This window comes from Aotus nancymaae, unplaced genomic scaffold (genome assembly GCF_030222135.1).
Source record: "Aotus nancymaae isolate 86718 unplaced genomic scaffold, 86718_ANA_hifiasm-v0.15.2.pri h1tg000036l, whole genome shotgun sequence".
NCBI classification, from domain to species: Eukaryota; Metazoa; Chordata; class Mammalia; order Primates; family Aotidae; genus Aotus; species Aotus nancymaae.
In genome coordinates this window covers 91,205,639-91,229,869 of record NW_026988450.1, presented here as the reverse complement: position 1 = coordinate 91,229,869, position 24,231 = coordinate 91,205,639, and the positions used below count along the sequence as shown (strand labels likewise).

The window sequence follows — 24,231 nt, the reverse complement described above, 5'->3', positions numbered from 1 at the left end:
AGGAAGGGGCCTGGTGGGAGGTGATTGGATCATGGGGGCAGTTTTTTTCAGGCTGTTCTTGTGATAGTCAGTGAGTTCTCTTGAGATCTTATGAGGTTTGTTTTGTTTTGGGGATGGAGTCCTGCTCTGTTACCCAGGCTGGAGTGCAGTGGCATGATCTTGGCTGACTGCAGTGCCCACCTCCTGGGTTCCAGCGATCCTCCTGCCTCAGCCTCCTGAGTAGCTGGGATTACATGCATGGGCCACCACGCCTGGCTAATTTTTGTTATTTTTAGTAGAGGATGAGATTTCACCATGTTAGCCAGGCTTGTCTGGAACTCCTGACCTCAGGTGATCCACCCGCTTTGGCCTCCCAAAGTGCTGTGATTACAGGCCTGAGCCACCATACCCAGCTGAGATCTGATGGTTTCATATGTGTTTGACAGTTGCTCCTTCACATGTTCACACTCTCCGTGTGGCCACCACGTAAGACGTGCCTGCTTCCCCTTCTGCTGTGATTGTAAGTTTCCTGAGGCCTCCCCAGCCATGTGGAACTATGAGTCAGTTAAACTTTTTCTTCCTTTCATAAATTACCTAACCTCAGGTATTTCTCAGAATCAGTGTGAAAATGGACTAATACCCTTTCTGATAATCATACTTGAGGATTTGGGGAATTCAGACTACCTGGGATCAAATCATAGTCCCACCCTGAGCAGTCATGTGACCTTGGGGAGGTTACTTACCTTTCCCATCTCCACTTCTTCTGTAAAATCTGTAAAATGAGATTGTTTCTGAGGGTTAAATGAGCAGAGCAGAGCACAGTGGGGACACTGTCAGGTACATACTGCCTGCCAGATGTTGAGTATTCATCTTTATTGAGTTAGGACTGTGGTACCCAACTTGATGGCTCTTGATTTTGTATGACAAAGTCATGGTTAGTGCTTTGTTAGTAAAATAAAGAAAATCTGAAAGTCCCTGCCATGGAAGGAAGAAACAGAGCGGGGAAAAGGGAGTGGATAAGTTTCAGCATTTCAGAGCTTGGAAGGACAAGTTAGATTTCTATTTCATGGAGAAGGAGGCGGAGGCAGATTGGGTCCTAAGGCGTCATTCAAAACACACAGCCATAATGCTTCAGTGAGAGTAGAGCTTGGGTGCCAGGGATTGCTGTGGTCAAGTTGCAGACAAAAACTACCACTCATTGGAAGACAGGAGAGGAGCATCTCATTACAAACACAATCAACAATTCACATGTATCTACATTCAATGAGCAAAATACAAGTTGTCTAACTTGGTTGCTAATGGGACCCACTCTACTGACTGAGGCTTCATACAGAACTCATAGGGTAAGATGGCTTCCAGTAACAAACCACTGTGTGCTTTTCTTAGGACTAAAAAGCTCAGGAATCTGGTGATGAATGAAAACCTCAGTCCCACTGGCACTATATGAGGAGCCAGGAGAGCAGCAGCATCCTAAGCCACAGGGTGGGGCAGCCCAGGCACGGGCATTCCGAGCTGTTGGGGAGGGTAGGCAGTTAGGGTGGGGCATGCGGGGGAGGGTAGGCAGTTAGGGTGGGGCATTGTGAGTCACGTGCCTGGGTTCCGACCTGGGCCAGTGGGCTTCAGTCTGTAGGTAACTGCAGAAGGAGGAGGAGCTCCTCTGTCTTTACTCTCTTCAGGCAGTTGTTGCGGTCTCTCAGCGCTCGTTGGGTTCACAACCTATTAAATAAGCCGGCTGGTCTTCACCTTCCTAGACAGGTCAACTCAGAGGAGGTGGCAGGGGCAGGCCTTGGCCCGAGTCCCAGCTGGGGCCAGGCTGTGGGGTGGGCAGGCGAGCAGCGGGCGATACCATCTCTGCAAGTGCGGCATAGCCTCAGCCTAGGGCAGCGGGAGTGTGTGGCCACCACTGTGAGCAGAAGCACAGGTGGTGGCAGACAGGAGTAGAGGTGCTCATGGGGAATATACTGAGCTGTTGTGTGCGCCCCAAGGTGGACCAGCACCGGGGGCCAGTTTCTCGCCGTAAGTCTAAGATCTATAGGGCAGCAGCTGGGGACAGGATGGCAGGAGCACCAGTGAGTCCCATTGTAGCCCCTGCTGAAGTGACTTTTGAAGCTGGCAAGGACCTCCACGTGCACCACGTCCATGACCGGGAGATGCCTGAAGGTAAGGAGGGGAACCTGTGCCCTTGGCACAACTCTGGCTGCTGCTGTCCCCAGGGTCCCCTGGGAGGCATCCCCACTTAAAGCTCCTTTCTGCTTGTAGCCAGCTTTCCCAGGGCTGGCCAGGAACAAAGGCTGGCTCTGCCTTGCATTCCCATTCCCACCGCTTAGTCTTTCTCCACAGAGTCCACTCAGTTTCTTTTCTCCTCCCCTCCCAAATGCCCAGTTCTTCCTCCCTCATCTCATTCTCCCAGGCTGGCGTGGGAGCATTTATTCATGGCTCTTGTCTGTAGCTCTATTTATTATCCTGTGGCTCTTTGATAAGTCTTCTTTAGTAATTAAGCTATGTGTAAATGCAAAATGGGAGAATACTAATGGATCGTGGCTCATATATGCAGCAGGTAAACTTTTTTATTAGCTAAATGTTTCATCTGGCCTAATTTTTTGCCCTTTTCTTTTGTACATGAGTATTGTTTCATTCATATGTAACAAAAACAAAAAGTAAACTAGGTTAAAAAGTAAATCGAAGTTTTTAGGTTTTACTTTAGGAGATTTATCATGCCAGATAGTTTAAATTATAAATTGTCGAAAATCATTTTTTGAAATGGAATTTTATCTCATTTCATATGGGAGTAGTCAGTAAGATGCTAACAACTACTTTTACTTTATATTATTTGTGTGAGAAGTGACCAGTTTATTTTTTCATTCTTAGTGCACGAAAAAAGACAAAGCAGCTATGCAAACCATGTAAGTACACACTAATAAAGGTGAGAGATTGACAGTTTGATGTAAAAGTATCTCTGGATTCGTTTAAATTAGAATTGGGTTTATATTCCTTTATTTATTATTAATTGGGTTTAATTCCTTTAAATTTAAAGGAATCTCTTGATTTGTATCCAATTTATCCAGGAAAGTCTTGAGCTTAGTGTGCCCACCTTTTAAGGACTTCTGACATTTAAGTTAAATTTCAGTAGTCTTGTTGTGCTATCAAGATCTGCTTTAAATATTTAATCTTATCTTTCATGAAATAACAAAAATAGAAGAGCTAAGTTAATTGTCAGTATGGTCTGTTGACCCTCTGTCACAGCAGGTGAAAGCATATCTTCCTTGCTAGCCATGACCTTATTTTTCTCCCTCTGTTTCTTTCAATTGTAGCACGCTTTTTAATTCAGTCAGTAACATTGACACGATTGTGTCTATCCAAATATTATTCACGGCTAAATCATATGGTGTTTTCACTGTGTCTCTGCATTACATGTTCCTTCGTTTGTTCTCTGAAACAGTTTTGAAATTTGAGCACTTCTGCACTTCTTCTGGATCATCTCTTTTTTCCTAGCCTATGCTGGTTTATCCAGCAGTAAGTAGCCTCAGGGTGGTCTGTCACTTTGTTAAATAATTTTAATCATTATGATTAAATTATATTTTACATATAATTGACATTTCACATCCATTATTTTTTAGCATGAAGCTAATTTTCTGACTATATTCATTGGCCTGTTTTCTACCAGCTGTTTTCTCGCCCAAGTGCTGTAGCATTTATCACATGCCTTTCAAATATATTTTCCATCTGCTAAAACATATCTGTTCCTCTTTTTTTTTTTTTGGTAGGGGGTGGGCAACTGTCTTTGGCCTTTTGTCATTCTAGTTCAATATAGAGCGGCTTTCCCTAGATAGGCTCGATGTCTGCTTTTCTGTGCTATCTCTTTAAAGTCTTTTTGGTCTCACATAACTGCCGGCTTGTGTGGGATCGCCTGAGTCCTAGATTCTGTGTTTTCTTCTGTCCTGTTATCCTTTCTAGTTGTACTTGAGCACGTTTTCCCGGACAGAGATGTTTAGAGATCTGGCCAGTCTTAAAATCCTTCCTTCTTGATACAGCGTCAACTTCTAGGTTGAATCTAAATGTTACGCTTCTGAAAATATTCTGCAATTGTGCTCTCATCACAGTGTTGTTCTTGAATCTGTTGCCGTCACGTGATACATTGTTTCTAACTGTGTTTTATGTATCTGTTGAAGCTGTTTAGGAGCTTTCCTGTCTCTGAGATTCCAAAATTTCATAATAACATCTTGGTGGGGAATCTTTTCATTTTATTGAGGCTACTAAGTCTGCAGACTGTCTCTTTCGGAGAATGTTTTTATGTTCTCTGTTACTTTGTTTCGGGCAGTCTTGTTACTGAGACACTAGACTGCTTAGAGAGTATGTCTGCATTGGTTTTAAATATTTCCCCTTCTGTTTTTTTCAGTTTGTCTTTTTATTCTACTTCTGGGATATTCTGTGAGTTTATCCTCTACTATGTCTATTGAATTTTTATAGTTTTTAGGGTGTTTTAAGATTTTTCTAAAGTTTTGCTCCTGATTTTGACTGGTCCCGTGAAATTTTTTTTTTGTTGTTATTTCAGTCTCTCTTGTTGGAGGCTTTTCTCCAATGTGTGGTGGTCCCTGGCTTACTTGATTTGAAAGCATGACTTGTGTTAACTGATGGCACCAGTGTGAGGTTTTGGAAGCCAAACTAGCTTTTCATTTGGGGGACCTCAGTGTATTATCTGGGGATCTTTTTATTCGAGACAGTTCAGTTTCTTGAGAAGGATCTCCCAAGTTTCTGCCTGGGAAGTAAAAGCGTGGCTACTTGCTTTCCAAAAGCAGAGTTAGGGAAGAAAGTTGGAGTTCCATTTTTGGTGTACAGTTTTGTTTCTATCTCAGGTTTAGGCCATGGTAGCCGTGAGGCAGAAATTCTCAGCTTTGGTGTATTCAGGGAACACACATCTAAGTTTCTTATCAGATGGGAGAACAGGTGGACTTGGGGCTCTAATCACAGATTTTCAACTGACCTTGATGGCTTTTGCCCTCCTTTTTATATTTCACCCTACTTTTCAAAGTGCTGTTTGCCTTGAAATTCACAGCCTGCCTTTAGCTCTGCAAGACAAACTGCTCACTTCTGTTCCAGTCACTTTGTTTTTCTGTTTTTCTTTTTTCTTATTTTTTTAAGACCTATATTTCAGTGTAAATCAAAGTTTAATTTCAATATCATTAATGATATTTACCAAGACAATTCTTGAGTGATGTATCTATAATAAGCATATTACAGTTTTCTTCTAAAGCCTTGTTTAATATTTTCATTCAAACTTTATACACTGTCATATTATCCCATTACTTGACAACATAGATGGAGCTGTTTTCATGAATGCTCACTGTGTTAGAAATATTTCAGTTAATTAAGATTTGTTTATTTTTAGCCTGGTCGGCATAGCAAGAGCTCATCTCCTCAAAAAGGTGAACTAAGAAATTAGCCAGGCATGGTGGCTTATGCCTTTAGTTTTACCTACTGAGGTGGCTGAGGCAAAGGATTGCTTGAGCTCAGGAGTTTGAGGCTGCAGTTAGCGATCATTGCACCACTGCCCTCCAGCCTGGGCAACAAAGTGAGACCCTATCTCAGAAAAAGGAAAAGAGTTACTAATTGTTTAAAAACATACCTGAAATTTGTTCTGCCAAAAAGCAGAGAAAAAAATATAACCGTTAGCTTTTATTTTATTTTTTTTATGTTTGCTGAGAAGAATGCTGTAGTTTGTTTATTTTTCACTTCTTTTTGGAGGAACAGGTGGTATTTGGTTACCTGAGTAAGCTCTTTAGTGATGATTTGTGAGATTTTGGTGCATCCATCACCTGAGCAGTATCCACTGAACCTGATTTGTAGCCTTTTATCCCCCACCCCTTTCCCAGAGTTTCCCTGAGTCTCCAAAGTCCACTGTATCATTCTTATGCCTTTGCATCATCATCGCTTAGCTCCCACATATGAATGAGAACATGCAATGTTTAGTTTTCCATTCCTGAGTGACTTCACTTAGAATAACAGTCTCCAGTTTTATCCAGGTTGCTGGGAATGGAATGCCATGAATGTATTCAATATTATGGCTGAGTGGTATTCCATCATAAATATATATATATATGTATGTATGTATATGTATATCACAGTTTCTTTATTCACTTGTTGATTGATGGGCATTTGGGCTGGTTCCATATTTTGTAATTGTAATTTGTCAATTGTAATTTGCTGGAGTTCCTTGTAGATTCTGGATAATAGCCCTTGGTCAGATGTATAGACTGGGAAGACTTTCTCCCACTCTGTGGGTTGTCTGTTTACTCTACTGATTGTTCCTTTCCCTGTGCAGAAGCTCTTTAGTTAAGTCTCACTTGTTCATTTTTGTTGCATTTGCTTTTGAATTCTTGGCGATGAAGTCTTTGCCTAAGCCAGGGTCAAGAAGGGTATTTCCAATGTTATCATCTAGAATTTCTGTGGTTTTAGGTCATAGATTTATGTCCTTGATCCAGCTGGAGTTGATTTTTGTGTAAGGTGAGAGTTGAGGATCCAGTTTCATTCTCCTGCATGTGGCTTGCCAGTGATCCCAGCACCATTGGTTGACTAAGGTTTACTTGTTTCACTTAATGTTTTAGTTGGCTTTGTTGAAGATCAGTTGGCTATAGGTATTTGGGTTAATTTCTGGGTTCTCTGTTCTGTTTCATTGGTGTATGTGCCTGCTTTTATACCAGTTCCATGCTGTTTTGGTGACTATGGCGTTTAATAGTATAGTTTGAAATCAGGTTAGGTGATGCCTCGAGATTTGTTGTTTTTGCATAATTTTGTTTTGGCTATGTGGGGTCTTGTTTGGTCCCATATGAGTTTAGGATTTTTTTTTTTTTTTTCCTAGTTCTGTGAAGAAGGATGGTGGTATTTTGATGGGAATTTCATTGAATTTGTAGATTGCTTTTGGCAGTATGGTCATTTTCACAATATGCATTCTATCCATTCATGAGCATGGTATGTCTTTCCATTTGTTTGTGTCCGTGATTTCATTCAGCAATGTTTGTAGTTCCCACCAGCATGTGAAAAAGATAATCCACCATGATGAAATGGGTTCTATACAAGGGATGCAAGCATGATTTAACATACACAGGTCAATAAATGTGATACGCCACATAAACAGAATTCAAAACAAAAATCACGTGATTGTCTCAATAGATGCAGAAAAAGCATTTGACAAAATCTAGCCTCCTTTTATGATTAAAACTCTCAGCAAAATTGGCATACAAGGATCATAGCTCAATGTAATAAAAGCCATCTATGAGAAATCCACAGCCAACATAATACTGAATGGGGAAAAGTTGAATGCATTCCCCTTGAGAACTGGAACAAGACAAGGATGCCCCACTCTCTCACCACTTCTGTTCACTGTAATACTGGAAGACCTAGACAGAGCAGTCACACAAGAGAAAGAAAGAAAGGGCATCCACATCAGTAAATAGGAATTCAAACTGTTGCTGTTTGTCGATGATATGATTGTATACCTAGAAAACCCTGACGACTCCTCCAAAAAGCTCCTGGAACTGATACATGAATTTAACAAAGTTTCAGGAGATGAAATTAACGTACACAAATCAGTAGCTCTGTTATACCCTAACAGCAACCACGCTGAGAATCAGACCAAGAACTCAGCCCCTTTTATAATAGCTGCAAAAGTAAAATAAAATACTTAGGAAAGGACCTAACCGAGGAGGTGAAAGACCTTGACAAGGAAAACAACCTTAGTATTTTTCATGGGTTAAAATCAGAGGGAGCGGGTACAGTGGAAGAAGTCAGTGGCTGGGCATCGGCATCCAATGGATACTGGACCTTTGATGGTAAGCCTTTGGTTTGACTTACTAAATTACAGGTGTCATCATTTTCTAGTTTTTGTTACTAAACTTCTATGTAACCCCTTCTATTTCTTGTTAAAGATCATAAAATTTCACACTCTGATTTATGCTGACTGAAGTTAGATGATTTGTTTCTTTTTGTGATTACCTTAAATAATACCTATAAACAGTAAACTGTTAGTAGTGTTTTTGGTGTAATTAAATGTAGTAAGACTGAATGAATTTGTCAGACACTTGTCGAAGTTTTTGATTTATTCAAAATTCTGTGCTCAGCAGCTAGAGATAGGAAGAGTAAGAACCTTCCCTTACTCTTATGGAGTGGCATACTTTCTCATGAGGGGAATATTTTGCCAGTATTTCCTTGCTCGGGTGATGGGTACACCAAAATCTCACAGATCATCACTGAAGAACTTGCTTTTGTAACCAAATGCCACCTGTTCCCTCTAAAACGTATGCAAATAAAAAAATTTTAGTATCTTGTAATCAGTGGTGAATTTGACTAATCAGTGTGCAAAGAAACCGTTTTTGGTGTGGCTGCTGTCAAAGAGATCGATCCAAGAGGGTAGATGGAGTCAAGTTTGCTGAAACCAGGAAAGAGAAAGGCAGTAGGCAGAGAGCAGGGGTATAGCAGGAAAATGCCTAGGTGCAGGTCACATGATTTATAGAATGAAATTAATCAAGTTTTGAAATGAATGGTAAGTTTTCTGGGAGTCTCATTTGAGTCATGTGATGGCAGTCTCATTTAAACATGAAGGAAAAGTTAAATTTTTAAGTTGTCATCTGTTTTCAGGGTGTGAGAGAATATTTAAGTGATACTTTTTTTATCCTCCACATAAGAAAACAGGACTAGAGGAACCTATGGCTTCCTCACTTGGTAGCCCAGCAGCCCTGGCACACAGAGCCTCTGAATCTGAAACACCTATTTTGTCACAATTATCACCTGAAATAATACATTTAGGACTAGTAACTCAGTAAATGCATTAGTTTTATATTCATTGCAATGAAATGCTCCTGTACCAGTATTATTTAATAGGTTACATTTTATTGTAGTAAGTAAATAGTAGAAATTCTCAGCTGCTGAAAACAGTGAAATCTTATTCATAAAATCCTTGTTAGGTTTGGTGACAGGTACCATATTAAGAGGAGCATTTTATAATCCATATCTCAAACATCATCTCTGGAAGTTAACAGCCTCCAACGGGTTTTCTGTAGAGTGCACACGATACCACACTCAGGCGGTTTATGGAGTGTAAGGAATATCTTAGTGCTTTGTCATTTGACATTTTAACTGAGAAAAAAATACACTTTGATAAGTTTACCATATACTTCCCTTCCTCTTCAGGTATCTACTGGGCATTTACCGCAATTATATAGTTCATGCTCCACCATATTCATTGATGACAGCACAGCCAGCTGCCCTCATCCTTCACTGACAGTAAACTCGTGAGTACAACTGTACTGCCAAGGGACAGACTCCTTTATTCTAAAATTATTTCAGCCATTTGGTTGTCCTCTTCAATCACTTTCAAGAAATTGGAGTCAACTATATATTGATATCCAGATTCTAAATATTAAATATCAATTTCTCTTTTAATCTCGGACATCGTGGTGGAAGGAAAAATCAGTTAGCAAGTAAGAAATTTCAGAAAAAGTGTAGCTATTTATTTGATGCCTTTATTAAACCTTAAGGCAATGTTGAGTGCAGTGAGAAGGATAGGTTCCCTTTATTGAATTTTTTTTGTGTGTGAAGAATTAGTTTGTTTAATAAGTTGCAGGCCTAAATCAACATGTACTACTTTGGACATTAGTCTTGGAGGAAGGAATAGCTTTTTCTCTTCTGGCACCACAGTGTATCTGCATTTGAATTTCTCCCATTGTGCATGAGCACCTCATGGGCCACAAAGATGCACTTTGAGAGCACCCTGAGATGAAGTTTATTTTAAAAGGAACAGCCACCAACACCAACACCACAGGGGCTGTCCAGTGTACATTATTATCATCTCCTTGGGTCATGAGTGTTGATTTTTAGAACAGAGTTTGGAAAGTGCTAATTTAGAATATTAATGTCTTTATTTTTAATTTTACTTTTAATTCTAGAAACATAACTACTTAGCTTATAAACAATTTTGTTTAGAATGCACTAGCCTTTTTAGCTAATTTGATTGTCAGTAACTTTTACTTTAATTAAAAATTGCAAGTTTACACTTGTAATAATGCCACTTTCCTCTCTCCCTTATAACAATAGTTGAGATGAAATTGTGTTTCAGCAAAAACTGGACTCAAACTCTGTCTCAGGTTCTGAGCTTTGGGACCTATTGAGTAATCACTAAATGTCTGTAGTCAGCCAAGTCTAGTCAGTCTTTTTATTTATTATTTATTTTTGAGACGGAGTTTTGCTCTTGTTGCCTAGGGTGGAGTGCAATGGCGCTACCTCAGCTCACTGCAATCTCCCATGTTCAAGCGTTTCTCCTGCCTCAGCCTCCTGAGTAGCTGAGATTACAGGCATGCACCACCATGCCTGGCTGATTTTGTATTATTATTATTTTTTTTAGTAGAGACAGAGTTTCTCCATGTTGGTCAGGCTCGTCTCGAACTCCCGACCTCAGGTGATCCACCCACCTCGGCCTTCCAAAGTGCTGGGATCACCACATCACGAGTCCCTGGTTTCTTTTGAATTCAAAAGATTTTGATGTGTTAGCCTACCATTCAAAAGTAGCTTTTAAGGTTAATCTTGCTCAAAGAAATTTCATGCTTTTTCCCTCATTATTCTAATTTTTAGAAGTCTACTTTCAAAAGTAAAGTAAGTTTTAACTTGCCATCAGCAAGTTAAAATTTTTTTTTAGAATATTTGCTATTGGTGAAATATAGGTTTATTGAGCAAATTAATAGGGCAGATTGGCTTCAAGAAAAGATTTTGGAAAATATCATGAGTTAGTAGTGCACTGTTATCAATGGGATAGATGGAACTCACTGGGATCACTTTTGCAAAGTTTTTCTTCAAAATACGTGTCTGCAAACACATGCATCTTCCCATCTCCACTTTCCCTCTATCTCTAGGCACTGAGAAGCCTTTTAGGAAAATAGGGATCTATGTGAGGCATCTTCATGTAAAGAAAAAGTATGCCATAAGATTCTGATTTGCACCCCAACTCAATCATTCCAAATTTTCCTATGCATTGAAATCACCTGGGAAACTTTTAACAACAACCCACGATGTCCAAAGTTATATCCAATGCTAATTAAATCAAAACATCTCATGTTTCAAATGAGGCAATTGTTGAAGCTTCTCAGGTGATTTTAATGTGCAGCAAAATTTGAGAGCCACTGCCTAATTTGAGTTTAGGATGAGAAACTGCTCCTATTTGGTGGGACCTTGGGCACGTCAGTTTTTTAAGATCTATTTCCCTGATCTGTGAAATGAGTGTTTGATTAAATGTCATGTATGGTCATTGGTCCTTTCCAGCATATACCTTCACATTCTGTGATTGTAAAATTATTTCAAGGCCGGGTGCGGTGTCTTATACCTGTAATCCCAGCACTTTGGGAGGCCAAGGTGGGTGGATCATGAAGTCAGGAGTTGGAGACCAGTCTGGCCAACATAGTGAAACCCTGTCTCTACTAAAAATACAAAAAATTAGCTGGGCGTGGTGACAAACGCCTGTAATTTCAGCTACTCAGGAGGCTGAGTCAGGAGAATCTCATGAACCCAGGAGTCAGAGGTTGCAGTGAGCTGAGATTCCGCCGTTGCACTCCAGCCTGGGTGAAGGTGCAAGACTCCGTCTCCAAAAATAAAAAATGATTTCAGAGATGAAAACTACTTGAAGTAGTTTTAAATGCTTAAATGCTAATGTTGCAGGCTTTTTGAAAAGTGCTAATATTATACAGACCTATGACTAAAATTGAGATTTGCCTTCCCTCAGTTATTTTGAGCCTCATTCTATATGCTGAGGGCAAATGGAAGCACATAACTTATCTAAGAGATGCTCTTGTTTTGTGATACACAGCATCTGTGGGTAACTTAGAAATACAGTTACATATATCTGAAGAGTTGTATCTGTTCATAAATATTTCAGTTAAGCTAACTGAAGGTACCTGCCACTGATATTACACACTACCTTGTTAGCACTGCTTATTTTAGGATTGCTGTACCTATCACTGATGTCATGTGAGCTTATGTTCACTAATCTATTTTCTAATAATTTTGTAACAGAGATTTCAAACAACTTTTATTTGTTAGAAAGCACTTTCATTATGTGAAACATTTTTAGGGAAATCATAATAAAGAAATGGGTGGGTAGGAGATAGTGAACTAAACTAAAATGCAGGGCCTAACATCTTAAAAAAAAAACACCACTACTGTGTGGCTGAAATTTAAGCATATGTACACAGAGATATAAATTGCATGAGGCTGGGTGTGGCGGCTCATGCCTATAATCCCAGCAATTTGGGAAGCTGAGGCAGGGTGATCAGTTGAGGCCAGGAGTTTGAGACCAACCTGACCATCATGGTGAAACCCTGTCCCTACTAAAAATATAAAAATTATCCGGGCATAGTGGTGGAAACCTGTAGTCTCAGCTACTTGGGAGGCTGAGGCATGAGAATTGCTTGAACCCTGGAGGTGGAGGTTGTGGTGAGCCAAGATCAGTCTGGGCAACAGAGTGAGACTCTGGGTCAAAAAATAAATACATACATAAAATAAATTGCACGCGATGAAAGGTTTTGTGGATAGAAGAGCATATAAGGGAAATATGTTATTATTTATGTATTATAATAATCAATAGAAACACGTCTTCTGACAGCATATTGCTTTGCATTTTGGTTCTCACGTTTTTGCTGAAAGCCAAGAAATGAAAACAAGAAAGTGCCCTTATGGTACTGTTCTGAACCAGAAGATTTTAATTTCAGGGCCACTAGGAGAGTTTCCTCTGCACCCTTTTAAAAATATGTCTTCAGGCCTAACCAGTGATAACATCTATTTTGATGAATGTTTTTCCTTCCACAGTGTGGCCTTGCAGATATATTATCATATCAAGCAAAGGTGAGCTTTTTAAAAACCTGTCTTGTTATTCTAGCTAATTACTTTGCAAGCTGTCAAGCTCAGTGTTAGGTCACAGGTCTAGACATCATAAGCTGTATTGTGCCGACTAAAATATCGAGGCAAATTATTTGTGTTTTCTTTGGACCTTAAGACTCTCTTAAATCTTAAATGATTGGGAATCTCAAAGAGTATGTGTTTATATTGATTATATTGGTATTTACTGTTGTAGAACTATAAAATTGAGATTTGTTTTCCAAATCTATTTTTAGCTGAGATTTCACAGCCTTACCACTGTTGATATTATGAGCTAAATAATGCTTTGTCCTGTGCTTTGCAGAAAGCTTAGCAGCATTGATGGCCTGTACCAACTAGATGTCAGTAGTAACCCATGACCCAAGTTTTGCCAACAGAAAGTATTCTTTGAGAACAATATTGTTAACATAAATTTTTTAATGAAAAAATAACTTTTTTCTCATGTATCAGGAAACTGGAAATTAAAAAAAAAGAAAAAATAACTTTTTTCAGCGGAAAGTTGAGTAAAAAGTGTGTCAGGTATTTCTATTGTTGAAAATCTCTAATGTGGAGCTTAGTAGAACAAAGCTGGGTTTTCTAGCTCTTTCTTTGCCATTTGCTTTAAAGAATTTACTTTAAGATGGCTAGGCATGGTGGCACATGCCTGTAATCCCAGCACTTTTGGAGGCCGAGGCAGGCGGATCACTTGAGGACAGGAGGTTGAGACCAGCTTGATCACCATGAGAAAACACGTCTCTACTAAAAATACAAAAACATAGGTGGGCGTGGTGGTGCATTCCTATAGTCCCAACTGCTACGGAGGCTGAGGCAAGAGAATCGCTTGAACCCAGGAGGCAGAGGTTGCAGTGAGCAGAGAGATCGTGCCATTGCACACCAGCCTGGGTGACAGAGTGAGACTCTGTCTCAACTTAAAAAAAATAAATAAATAACGAGGCAATAACATGACCTAACATGCAAATGTGTAGTTGGTAAAAGGTGTATTTTTAAAGCTCTGAGACAGTTGTGGGTATTCATTAATGCTAAGTCAAAACTCCACAAGTGCTACTTTCTTAACTTAGTTACAGTGGCATTTTACGTATTACTGAAATTATTCCATCAGTACTCACTCCTCTTTCTTGCACGGTAAATTGTTCTTTTCACCCATACTTGCATTTATAATCTTAGGCGTTAGTTATTTGGAATATGTTGGTTTGTGTTTTATTTTGTCAAAAATTACTTTTAGTTTAACCACCAGTCTTATTTTAAAATATCTTTAAATATTGAAAAGCTGTCAAGCTATAGTAGAAAGAACGAGTTTTTCAGAGTCCTCAGGAAAGCTTAAATTTTATCATTGGGAACAAATACTTATTTTCCTTGAAGTGACAACCTCATGTCATTTATTTTTGAGAATGATAGTTGCCCTTTTTTTTTTTAGACCAAGTCTCGCTCTGTCACTTGGCTGCATGCACTGGCATGATCTCAGCTCAGGCAGTCCTCTCACCTCAGGCCCCTGTGTAGCTGGAACCACAGCCATGTGGCACCACGCCTGGCTAATTTTTGTGTATTTTTGGTAGAGACAGAGTTTTGCCATGTTGCCCAGGCTGGTCTTGAACTCCTGAAGGAGCTCAAGGGATCTGCCTGCCTTAGCCTCCCAAAGTGTTGTGATTTTACAGGCGTGAGCTGCTGCACTGACTCAGTTGTACTTTTAAATAAAAATGGTGTCCTGTGAAAAAAGTGATTGTTCAGCTCACAATTAAATCATGAATTCTTTTTTTTTTTTTTAAACACAATGGTACTACAGTCAGCAGAAGCACTTCTTGTTAACTTTCCACTGATTCAGAATATTAAAGCTACATGTCAAGATTTAGTAACACCATTTTTTACTGCTTCATCAAAGACATCCTTAAGTACTTCAGCCTATCTTTTTAAATTGTAATGGACAATAAAGCATAGAATGTAATTGGTACCACTGCCTTGATTTAGGCTGAGAAACCAGCAGTTTTACCCACTTTTGCTTCTATACAGTCATGGCAAGTGTCTATGAAAAAGCAGGCAGTGTCTTTGTATTACTTTCATAATTAAAAAAATGTTATTATCAGCTTTCTCAGGTTGAATTAGTATGATTATCAGAACAGTGTTGGGTGGGCACAGTGGGTCAGGCCTGTAATCCTTAGGAGGTCAGGCAGGCGGATCACCTGAGGTCAGGAGTTCAAGACCAGCCTGGTTAACATGGTGAAAGCCCATTTCTACTAAAAATACAGAAATTAGCTGGGCATGGTGGTGGGTGCCTGTAATCCCAGCTACTTGGGAGGCTGAGGCAGGAGAATCTCTTGAACCTGGGAGGTGGATGTTTCAGTGAGCCAAGATTGCACCATTGCACTCCCGCCTGGGCAACAAGAGTGAAACCCTGTCTCAAAAAAAAAAACAAAACAAGGAAAGGAAAGAAAAAAGAAAGGAAAACAAAGAAGGGAAGTGAGGGGAAGGGAGGGGAAGGAAGGGGAAGGGAAGGGAAAGGGAAAGGGAAAGGGAAAGGGAGGTGACCTCTTAGGCCTTCTGGAAAAGGGTCTTGGGGATCCCCAGAGGTCCACAGAGCACATTTGGAGAACCACTGGTTTTATTACACAAGCACAATGCATTAGTTTTATGAAGTTTAAAGTTTGTCAAAGACTGACCTCTTTTAAAATAAGGCAGATGAGTTTTTAATTCAAACAACAGAAAATAAATACATCACGAGACTATGCTACAGAGAACTAAAGAGAAAGAGAGTTAGAAAATCTGAATCACTTTTTGATTTATTAAAGTTCTAAAGACTTTATTGCCCACCACCACTGCTTCGTAAAATGTTCTTGTGTTTCAGTGTGTGGTTAGAAGAGTGAAAATATGTTTGGTTTGTTGTCATTGCCTGTTAAGGGTCAATACTTACAGGCAGTTCTGACTGGTTATCATAAAAAAGAATTCATAGCACAGGACATGTTGTGCCGAGGAAGAAGTCAGGAAACCCTCTGCAGGTCAGGATCCAGGTGAAGAATTTGTAAAAACTGTTTGCTTTGCTGAAATAAGCCCCAGAGCACATAGGAGGCATTATTTCACTAAACAGTTTACTAAGATATTGAACAGTTTTTGAAGTAATGCACATTCTTATTTTATAGAGATGCTGATAGAACTTTGAGCATCTTTGATGAACGGTTACACCCATTTACAGTAAGTGGCACTTTTACTGAAGTTGTATTTGCATCATAGACTGGCATTTGTTTCATGCTGAACTCGAAGTCATCTTTCTTTAAATCCTCTTCCCCATTTTGTATTGCATTTAGTCATCTTAAGTGCTGTAAAAAGAATAGGCTGGAATAAGAACTGATGTGTAGCTCTCTTCAGTACATGAGCTAGTATGAGTAAATATAATATCCAAATAATGGAAAATGTATCTTTTAAAAAGGCAATTAAAGGACAATCACATATACTCATATTGCAATAAGCAATATGTAAGTACTTTTCACACAGAAGCTATGAAGCTAGTTAAAAATAATTTCAGTTTAAATCAACTTACATGGTGTAAAAATTTTAAAATGTGCTTCCTCAGGTACATAATAGCCACATGTGGCTAGTAATTATTGTATTTAACAGCGTAGGCTTAGAGCCTCATGGTTAGAGGAAACTGTGTTTTCTCAGTTTATTGCTGAGAAGAATGACATATGGTCAGTAAGACATTAAAGCCTAAAAGTAACTTACATTTGGATGGAATTATGTGGGGGAAAGAGTAAAAAAGAACCATAATTTTCTGAGGCTAAGCTCATATTATCTTTAAGTGAATGCTGATGAGTATTAAATCATTATGGTGTTTTAAGATTCCACTGTTCATATTGTAAAATCTAAAAGACATCTCACTAATCAAAATTATTGTGATACGATGGGCACAAATGTGAACACTGCTGTTTTAAGAGCACTTTAGGTTTTTTCTTCACTGGATACTTACGTTGCATTTTTTTCTTCTTTCAGCAAGAACGGCTTCCGGAGGTCTACTTTCAGTATGATCCTCAACGCAGATTGATTTTCAGATTTCTTCGTTCTCTATTTAAAGTCAAAAGGCTAACAGCTGACTTGGCAATCAGAAGTTTGGTGAGCTATTTTCTGTTTATAAAGCATCTTTAGAAATTGGTCTTGTAGAGCAGACTGGCCAACATGGTTAAACCCTGTCTCTACTAAAAATACAAAAATTAGCCAGGCTTGCTGACATGCCCCTGTAGTCCCAGGTACTCAGGAGGCTCGGGCAGGAGAATTGCTTCAACTCAGGAGGCAGAGTTTGCCTTGACCAGAGATCAAGCCACTGTATTCCAGCCTGGGTGACAGAGAGAGACTCCATCTCCAAAAAAAAAAAAGAAAGGAAACAAAAGAAATTGATCTTGTAAACAGGGTGGCATGGTCCTGTTTTTAAATAAAGGTAGGTTTCTGAAATTATCTCAGAACTTTAAGAGAAACTTATGAAAGCAAATATACTATTGGAGTTGAGTCATCCTCATGGCTTAAAATGTTGCCATTGCTTTTCTCATCACAGAACAATTGCTATGAAAGGCAGCAGGAAGGATTTCTGATTTCTCCTCCCACACTTGAGTGCACACATGCACACAGTACGCACACATCCAAGGCATGTGGAGGGCTTAGAATGGGGAGTAGTAGCAAAACCATCTGGTTGATGGGCAGGAATAGATGCCTACATCTAAGCTGAGTCCCACACTGTATCCCCAGGCAGTTCTGATGCATGTCGTGATTGAGAGCTGCTGCCTTCAATTCATTGTTCCTTGGATGTGCCTAATCTACCCTTGCTGGGCAGAGTAGGTAGCAGAAATATTTGATGTATGATTGTGATATGGTCCCTTGCTTGGCCTGGTCAAGCAAAGCCTTTGTAGAACATAAGAATAACAGGCACTTACTTTATGGTCAAAAGCAGGAGTATTCTGGTTTTTCACAAGAGTTCTTATCACAACACTGCAACCCAGCTAAGTCACAGGCCGGTCCTCTGTTTTGCAGGTGTACGTCGAAAGACTTATAAGTTATGCTGGTATCAACATTTGTCCAACCAACTGGAAGAGGATAGTCTTCGGAGCCACTCTTCTTGCCATGAGGGTTGGGCACAATGTGGCTGTGTGCCATGAGCACTACTGCAGGCTCTTTGAGAGCATTACGGTTGAAGATATGTGAGTTTGTATGGTTTTTGTGAACGTTGTAACCATTTTTGAGTACTTTATTTGCTCCCATAAACTTAAACACTTTCAGAAATATTTGTAAAGGTTACATTGTGCAGATACTAAGAATGGACATGAATACCACATACTCTTTCTCCCCAGCTTTAGAACAACCATTCATATTTTTCACTGTTCATTGGTAGGTCTTGGTAAATTGCTGTTGTAAATAATCTCATAAATGGAAAAGTATTTTTCTGGTGAATGTTTTTGGCAAATATCTTACCAGTGTGCTGCCAGAACATAATAGTACAGTAAATATCCTTACGGCTTTTTACAAGCTGTCTGCAAGTTCCAGTCTCTTTGTAAGGAGCACATGTCTGGCCTTTGAAATAATTGTTTGGCCATTGACAGGTCTGGGGCCTGTGGACTGGGGAAAATGTGTAGCTTCACCCTGAGTCATACATTGTGTACTTGCTTTTGCTGGTGTTCTCCCTGCTTTTATCTGAAGATCTGTTTTATAGAAACCTTGAGATACAGAATAGCCACAGATCCCTGTGCCCCGTCCTCTCCCTCTTCAGAGTGTCGCATCATTGGGCTGATGAGTTAGAAGTTCCAGTGTTCCCCTCAGGCAGTCTGAGAAACGTTGCTGGAGCATCACCCAATGCTCGCCACATTCAGGAGGTTCCTGGGGTACTCATGCAACCACAGCAGCACTTGGGAGGGCTCTCAGTCTCACTCCAGGCCCATGACAAGTACTTTCATGAAATGAGTTTAGTTTAGCCAAGATGTCTCTCTCTGATCTTTCTACCATTCGAAATGTAAAGAGTATTTCTGTCCCATAATAGCGACAGGTAATAAATGGCATCCATCATTTCTGTCATCTGATCACTATTGTTGGTGCCTTGGGAGTGAGCATGGAGTCTGAGTTGTGCAATGGAACCCTCAGGAATGAGCCCCAAGTTCAGCTGTAGGAGTGCAGAGGAGGCTGTCACCTCTCTCCTCATCCCAAACTTGTGCTAGATGCAGAATGGACCGCAAGCAGCTGTGCCCTGTTTGGACATGTGCATAGGAATCCACGTGCATAGGCTGTATTTGTTTCAAAACAGAATTTGGAGCGATTGTAGTAGCTCAGTGTGATATTTTTAAATAGAGAAAAATTTTACTAACTGACAACAGCAACAACACCACAAACCTGCCTATTAAATTCATATAGTAATCTTTAAAGAGTATCTGCAAAACTGTAACCAAAATGTTAGTACAAAGACCCTTTGCAATGAAGAATCACTGAGAAACAAAATAGAAGTAGTATAACATTTACTTATGTACATTTTTGAAGATTATACAAGAATCATTTTGCATCAGGCTTTCCAATTTACAAACATTGATAGGATTTCCCTCTAGGGGAAGTTTTCACATAAATGTTGAAGAAGTTCTTAAAACTGAAAACGTCTCTGTATTTGGTATTTGACTAGGGTTCCAGTCCTATATGCTTTCTTATATTTATAAGGTGTATCTGCAGTGTGTGTTATCATGAGTCTTGGGCAAATATCACGTAAATGAAGGCATTTCTACGTGCTATACATTCATAGGTTTTATTTCAGAAATGAGTTCTTATCTTCATGTGGAACTGTAACAGCTGAAGACCTTACCACATGTTTGTATTTATAAGGGTTTTACTCCATTGAGTCCTTTCATGTTTTCAAAGAAATGAAAAAACTGAAGGCTATGTTTCTTAAGATTACGTTGTTTTTCTCCATGTTACATTTGAATATGCCTTTGAAAGCACGTGGGAAAATCAAGTTTATTAACATGTTTTTTACATTCAAGTTTCTTTTCCAGTATAAGTTATTTCTAAGTTTTCAAGGAATGCTGGGAAAGTTGCACGCTTTCTTGTATTTCTTTGATCAATAGGGTTCTGTCCAGTGTCAGTTCTTTGATGCATTCTAATAAACTAGAGCATGGGATGGCTTTACCACAGTTCTTACGTGAGAATAATGTTTTTGAAGATGGCCCAGTGAACTGACATTGTCTTGTGTTGGTTTTGTTGTTCCTCCTTCCCCAGGAATGAGTTGGAAAGGCGCTTCGTGGAGCTAATTGATCGTAATATCAGCGTTCCTGGCAGCATTCGTGGCAGATACTACTTCAATCTTCGTGCCTTGGCACACGAGCGTGGCCTGCGTTTGCCAGTTTACCTTCTTGAGAGAGAAAGAGCATGGAAGCTGGGGGTAAGGCTACGAAGTTACTAAGTGGGTTTTCAGTCAAACACCAATGCCAGCATCTGTGACTAGGTCATATTAAGTAGTGATTAGAAAAACGGAAAGCTTCAAAAATAACTAACATACTGAAGAGCTTATTAACCTTTTGGCATTCTATTTCCTGTATCTTTTATAGTTTTTACAAGGATCCACGTTATTTGAAAATTAAAGACACTATCTCTTTTGTGACCATAATTCAGAATTTTTTTTTTTTTTTTTTTTTTGAGACGGAGTTTCGCTCTTGTTACCCAGGCTGGAGTGCAATGGCGTGAACCCCGGCTCACCACAACCTCCGCCTCCTGGGTTCAGGCAATTCTCCTGCCTCAGCCTCCTGAGTAGCTGGGATTACAGGCACGCACCACCATGCCCAGCTAATTTTTTTGTATTTTTAGTAGAGACGGGGTTTCACCATGTTGACCAGGATGGTCTTGATCTCTTGACCTCATGATCCACCCGCCTCGGTCTCCCAAAGTGCTGGGATTACAGGCGTGAGCCACCGCACCCGGCCAATTCAGAATGTTTTAATAAAATTTACTTCTTTCTTAATGAATTTGAACCTTTGCCCTTGCAAATAATCATACATAAATGATTTCTTGCCATAATGCACTCACCACTCTTGAATACTTTTTACTGCACAGTTTGCAAATTTCTGTCATTTTCTACTTTGTATACCACAGTGCAGTCAGTCCCGTGGGTTTGGTAGACCAAAGCATTAGTGCCTAAGCCGAGACCTGCACTTAGACTGTATGAGGTGTGTGTAGCTCAAGTACTGGATGCAGGAAGTACATGGGATTTTCCTGGAAATGATAACTTTTATGGGACAAAGTAGTATTTGTGGTTTGTGACTTTTGGTAAGTACGCAGCAAAATTACTCACAGCTGAAAAGGATGAACCTTTAAAATAGGCATGTTCTGTGGCACCTTGAAGGTATTTTAAAATAATACATTTTTCTACCATAATTAGTGCAAGTCAAGTAGTGCCTTTTGATGCTTTAGTCGTTAGACTTCGTTGACGTTCCAATACAATCCGGCCCGTGCCTGCCTCATTAAAATTTGCTTTGAGTATATAGTAACTACTGCAGATTGGGTAGAATTTGAATAGATGGATAAACTAACTTCTTGCAAAAGTGTGTGTTCATTATGTTTAAGGAACAAGTGCACAGGTAACAGATAGTGTTCTTAGAAGCCGGTCACAATGCTGTGACATTTTTGAGAGCCCAATTTTTAAGTAACTTAATAAAGCAAGCTCCCCTTTGCTCCAGCAATCTAATTCCAGCCCTGAAAGGAGGTGACCTAAGTCAGCTGCCGGAAGTTGGCCGTGTAAACCTCAGCCAAAGTAGCTGTAGCTGAACTATCTAAAGGAGTCTGCATGTGTGGCTTCTCATCAGTGGTGATTGTTAAAAGGTTGGAACCCTTTTTAAAATTGTACCTCTTTTCTATTTGACATTCTTAGGCTTTTTCAAGGCTAGAACAAGACAACTTCTTCTATACTGCTAACAAAATTAGGTCTTTCAGTGCTGATGACTTAATTGGTCTTCAGCGCGCTAAGGCCATCCTCTGCTGAATGAAGAAATGAGGGGTAGTGTAACATCTGAACCCCTCATCAAAAAAGACAGGAAGATATCACCTCTCCTGCCAAAGAACTGGAAAACTTAATATTTTCAAAAGAAGAAACACCTCAATTCAAGTGAACTCAAGGACAACTAAGATTATACTTCCTAGTAAAGAATGGGACCTTGTCAGGGCAACAACACACTCTTACACTCTTCGGTCCCTTTTAATGTAATCCGTGTTTTAGAAACCACTCCAAAGTGAAGGCTCCTTCTGCCCCCAAAAGAAAAGAAAAAGCAATGGGCCTTCATGTCGGTACCAACTGTATGTATAGTATGTACATTTTGGGGCTTTGTATCTACAGAATAGATACAATGTAGATGAGAGATTTAGTGACGATATGAGTTTGGTCAGGTGCATTTGTCACCGAGCCAAATGAGGCTCATCCTAAGTCAGTAGTTCAAATGCAGGCGTTCAGTAGTCTTTATGATGTTCGTATGTGTGTAGTACCTGTCCCATGCAGTGGAGGCACTGTCCTGTTAAATCCAGAACTTCCATATCTGAGCCAGTGCTATTTTATTTGTAGACAATTAACTTGAACCTTTACATTATTACCGGTAGGTGATTATAAATCTGCTTTACCCTTTATCTAAAAAGCTAAATCTTTGTGGCCTTAAGATTTTCTTTCTCTAACCCCAGTTTCCATTTCTTGGAGACACACTGCTGGCAGCCAAATTGAATGCTTATATTTAGGGGAAAGACAGAAATAATTCCGACCATCTGGTTTTTTTCAGTATTGGAAAGGGAGAAAAACTCCCCAAAGACAATGAAAATTGATTCCCTAGCAAGATTGTGCAAGGCCCTGCGAAGTAAAATGCCCTGAGGCATACCCGGGGGCACAGTGCAGCGTCTCTCAAGAAGGTGGTTATTGAGTACTTCGGTGAGCAGAATAGGGGTGAGAGGATCCCCACAATAGGATGTCCTGACTTACACTGGAGTCAGGCGTGTTATTCCAGCCAGGAGTGTCACTCTTGGCTGTGTCACCTTGAAAAGATTTATTTTCTTATTTCAACTTGCATTTTTATTAAGTATACAATGAATTTTATTGATAAAGCTTGGAAGATGGGAAAATATTATCAAAAAAACATAAATTGGGAGGCCGAGGTGGGTGGATCACGAGGTCAAGAGATCGAAACCATCCTGGTCAACATGGTGAAACCCCGTCTCTACTGAAAATATAAAAATTAGCTGGGCACAGTGGCGCCTGCCTGTAATCCCAGCTACTCAGGAGGCGGAGGCTGAGGCAGGAGAATTGCGTGAACCCAGGAGGCGGAGGTTGCAGTGAGCCAAGATCGCGCCATTGCACTCCAGCCTGGGTAACAAGAGCGAAACTCCTTCTCAAAAAAAAAAAAAAGAAAGAAAGAAAAAGTGAATTGGTCTTTTTTTTTTTTTTTTTTTGAGACGGCGTTTCTCTCTTGTTACCCAGGCTGGAGTGCAATGGCGCCATCTCCACTCACCGCAACCTCCGCCTCCTGGGTTCAGGCAGTTCTCCTGCCTCAGCCTCCTGAGTAGCTGGGATTACAGGCACGCGCCGTGCCCAGCTAATTTTTTGTATTTTTAGTAGAGACGGGGTTTCACCATGTTGACCAGGATGGTCTCGACAGGAGATCGAGATCATCCTGGCTAATAATACAGTGAAACCCCACCTCTACTAAATATACCAAAAAAAAAAAATTCTTAGTTTTATTTGTTCTTCTCCTAAAAATGTGTAATAAGTACCTGAGGTCGATATTTTTTGTGAATGATTTCAAGCAGAATCTCAGGGCTTAGTTTCAGGAATATTACTGGGTGAGATTTTTCTTTGTAGCTACAGAGAAATAAATTCATTTCCACAAGAAATTGTGGTAGACAAATTAGTGATTTATGAAAAGAAAATTAGTTCCTCTTTTCTGTATGGTGGAGTATTTGTGATAGTGGAAAAATCTATTCTGTATCCTGTTATCTGCATGTCTTAATGTTAAATTCTATGAGATAAAACTCAACATTCCTGGAAGTGTTAATATATGATTCCTTAATAAATTATTTGTCATTATGGAAATAATAGCTAAATGACCTGTTTATTGTCTGATGGATATTTTGGTTTCTCTTGAAGTATAAAATTTAAGTACCTTACATTTTCCTTTACTCCTGTAAACATAAGCAGTGAGTTTGATCAATTTTGCTGGAACTCCACCACCTCCTGGGTTCAAGTGATTCTCCTGCCTCACCCTTCCGAGTAGCTGGGATTCCAGGCGTGTGCCACCATGCCCAGCTAATTTTGTATTTTTAGTAGAGATGAGGTTTCTCCATGTTGGTCAACTGGTCTTGAACTTCTGA

At 39.8% G+C, this 24,231-nt stretch overlaps 2 protein-coding genes across 2 annotated transcripts in view; both read left to right on the top strand.

Moving 5' to 3' along the window:
- LY6H (lymphocyte antigen 6 family member H) overlaps positions 1 to 24,231 on the top strand; it is an 88,524-nt gene that overhangs the window by 12,726 nt on the left and 51,567 nt on the right. The window lies entirely within an intron of this gene.
- LOC135278067 (cyclin-Y-like protein 2) lies at positions 1,535 to 23,078 on the top strand. The gene is made up of 9 exons (XM_064384672.1): positions 1,535 to 2,139; positions 2,848 to 2,882; positions 9,163 to 9,263; positions 12,823 to 12,858; positions 16,020 to 16,071; positions 16,867 to 16,986; positions 17,896 to 18,062; positions 20,113 to 20,275; positions 21,758 to 23,078. Exons 1-9 carry the CDS (start codon positions 1,929 to 1,931, stop codon positions 21,866 to 21,868), a joined length of 996 nt encoding a protein of 331 aa, XP_064240742.1. The 5' UTR covers positions 1,535 to 1,928; the 3' UTR covers positions 21,869 to 23,078.

Excerpts from the sequence above, each read along its gene's own strand:
- LOC135278067 (XM_064384672.1), top strand. The coding sequence starts at position 1,929 with ATGGGGAATATACTGAGCTGTTGTGTGCGCCCCAAGGTGGACCAGCAC. Across the intron at positions 12,859-16,019 it reads TATTATCATATCAAGCAAAG|AGATGCTGATAGAACTTTGA; the intron begins GTGAGCTTTTTA and ends CTTATTTTATAG. Across the intron at positions 18,063-20,112 it reads AGCATTACGGTTGAAGATAT|GAATGAGTTGGAAAGGCGCT; the intron begins GTGAGTTTGTAT and ends CTCCTTCCCCAG.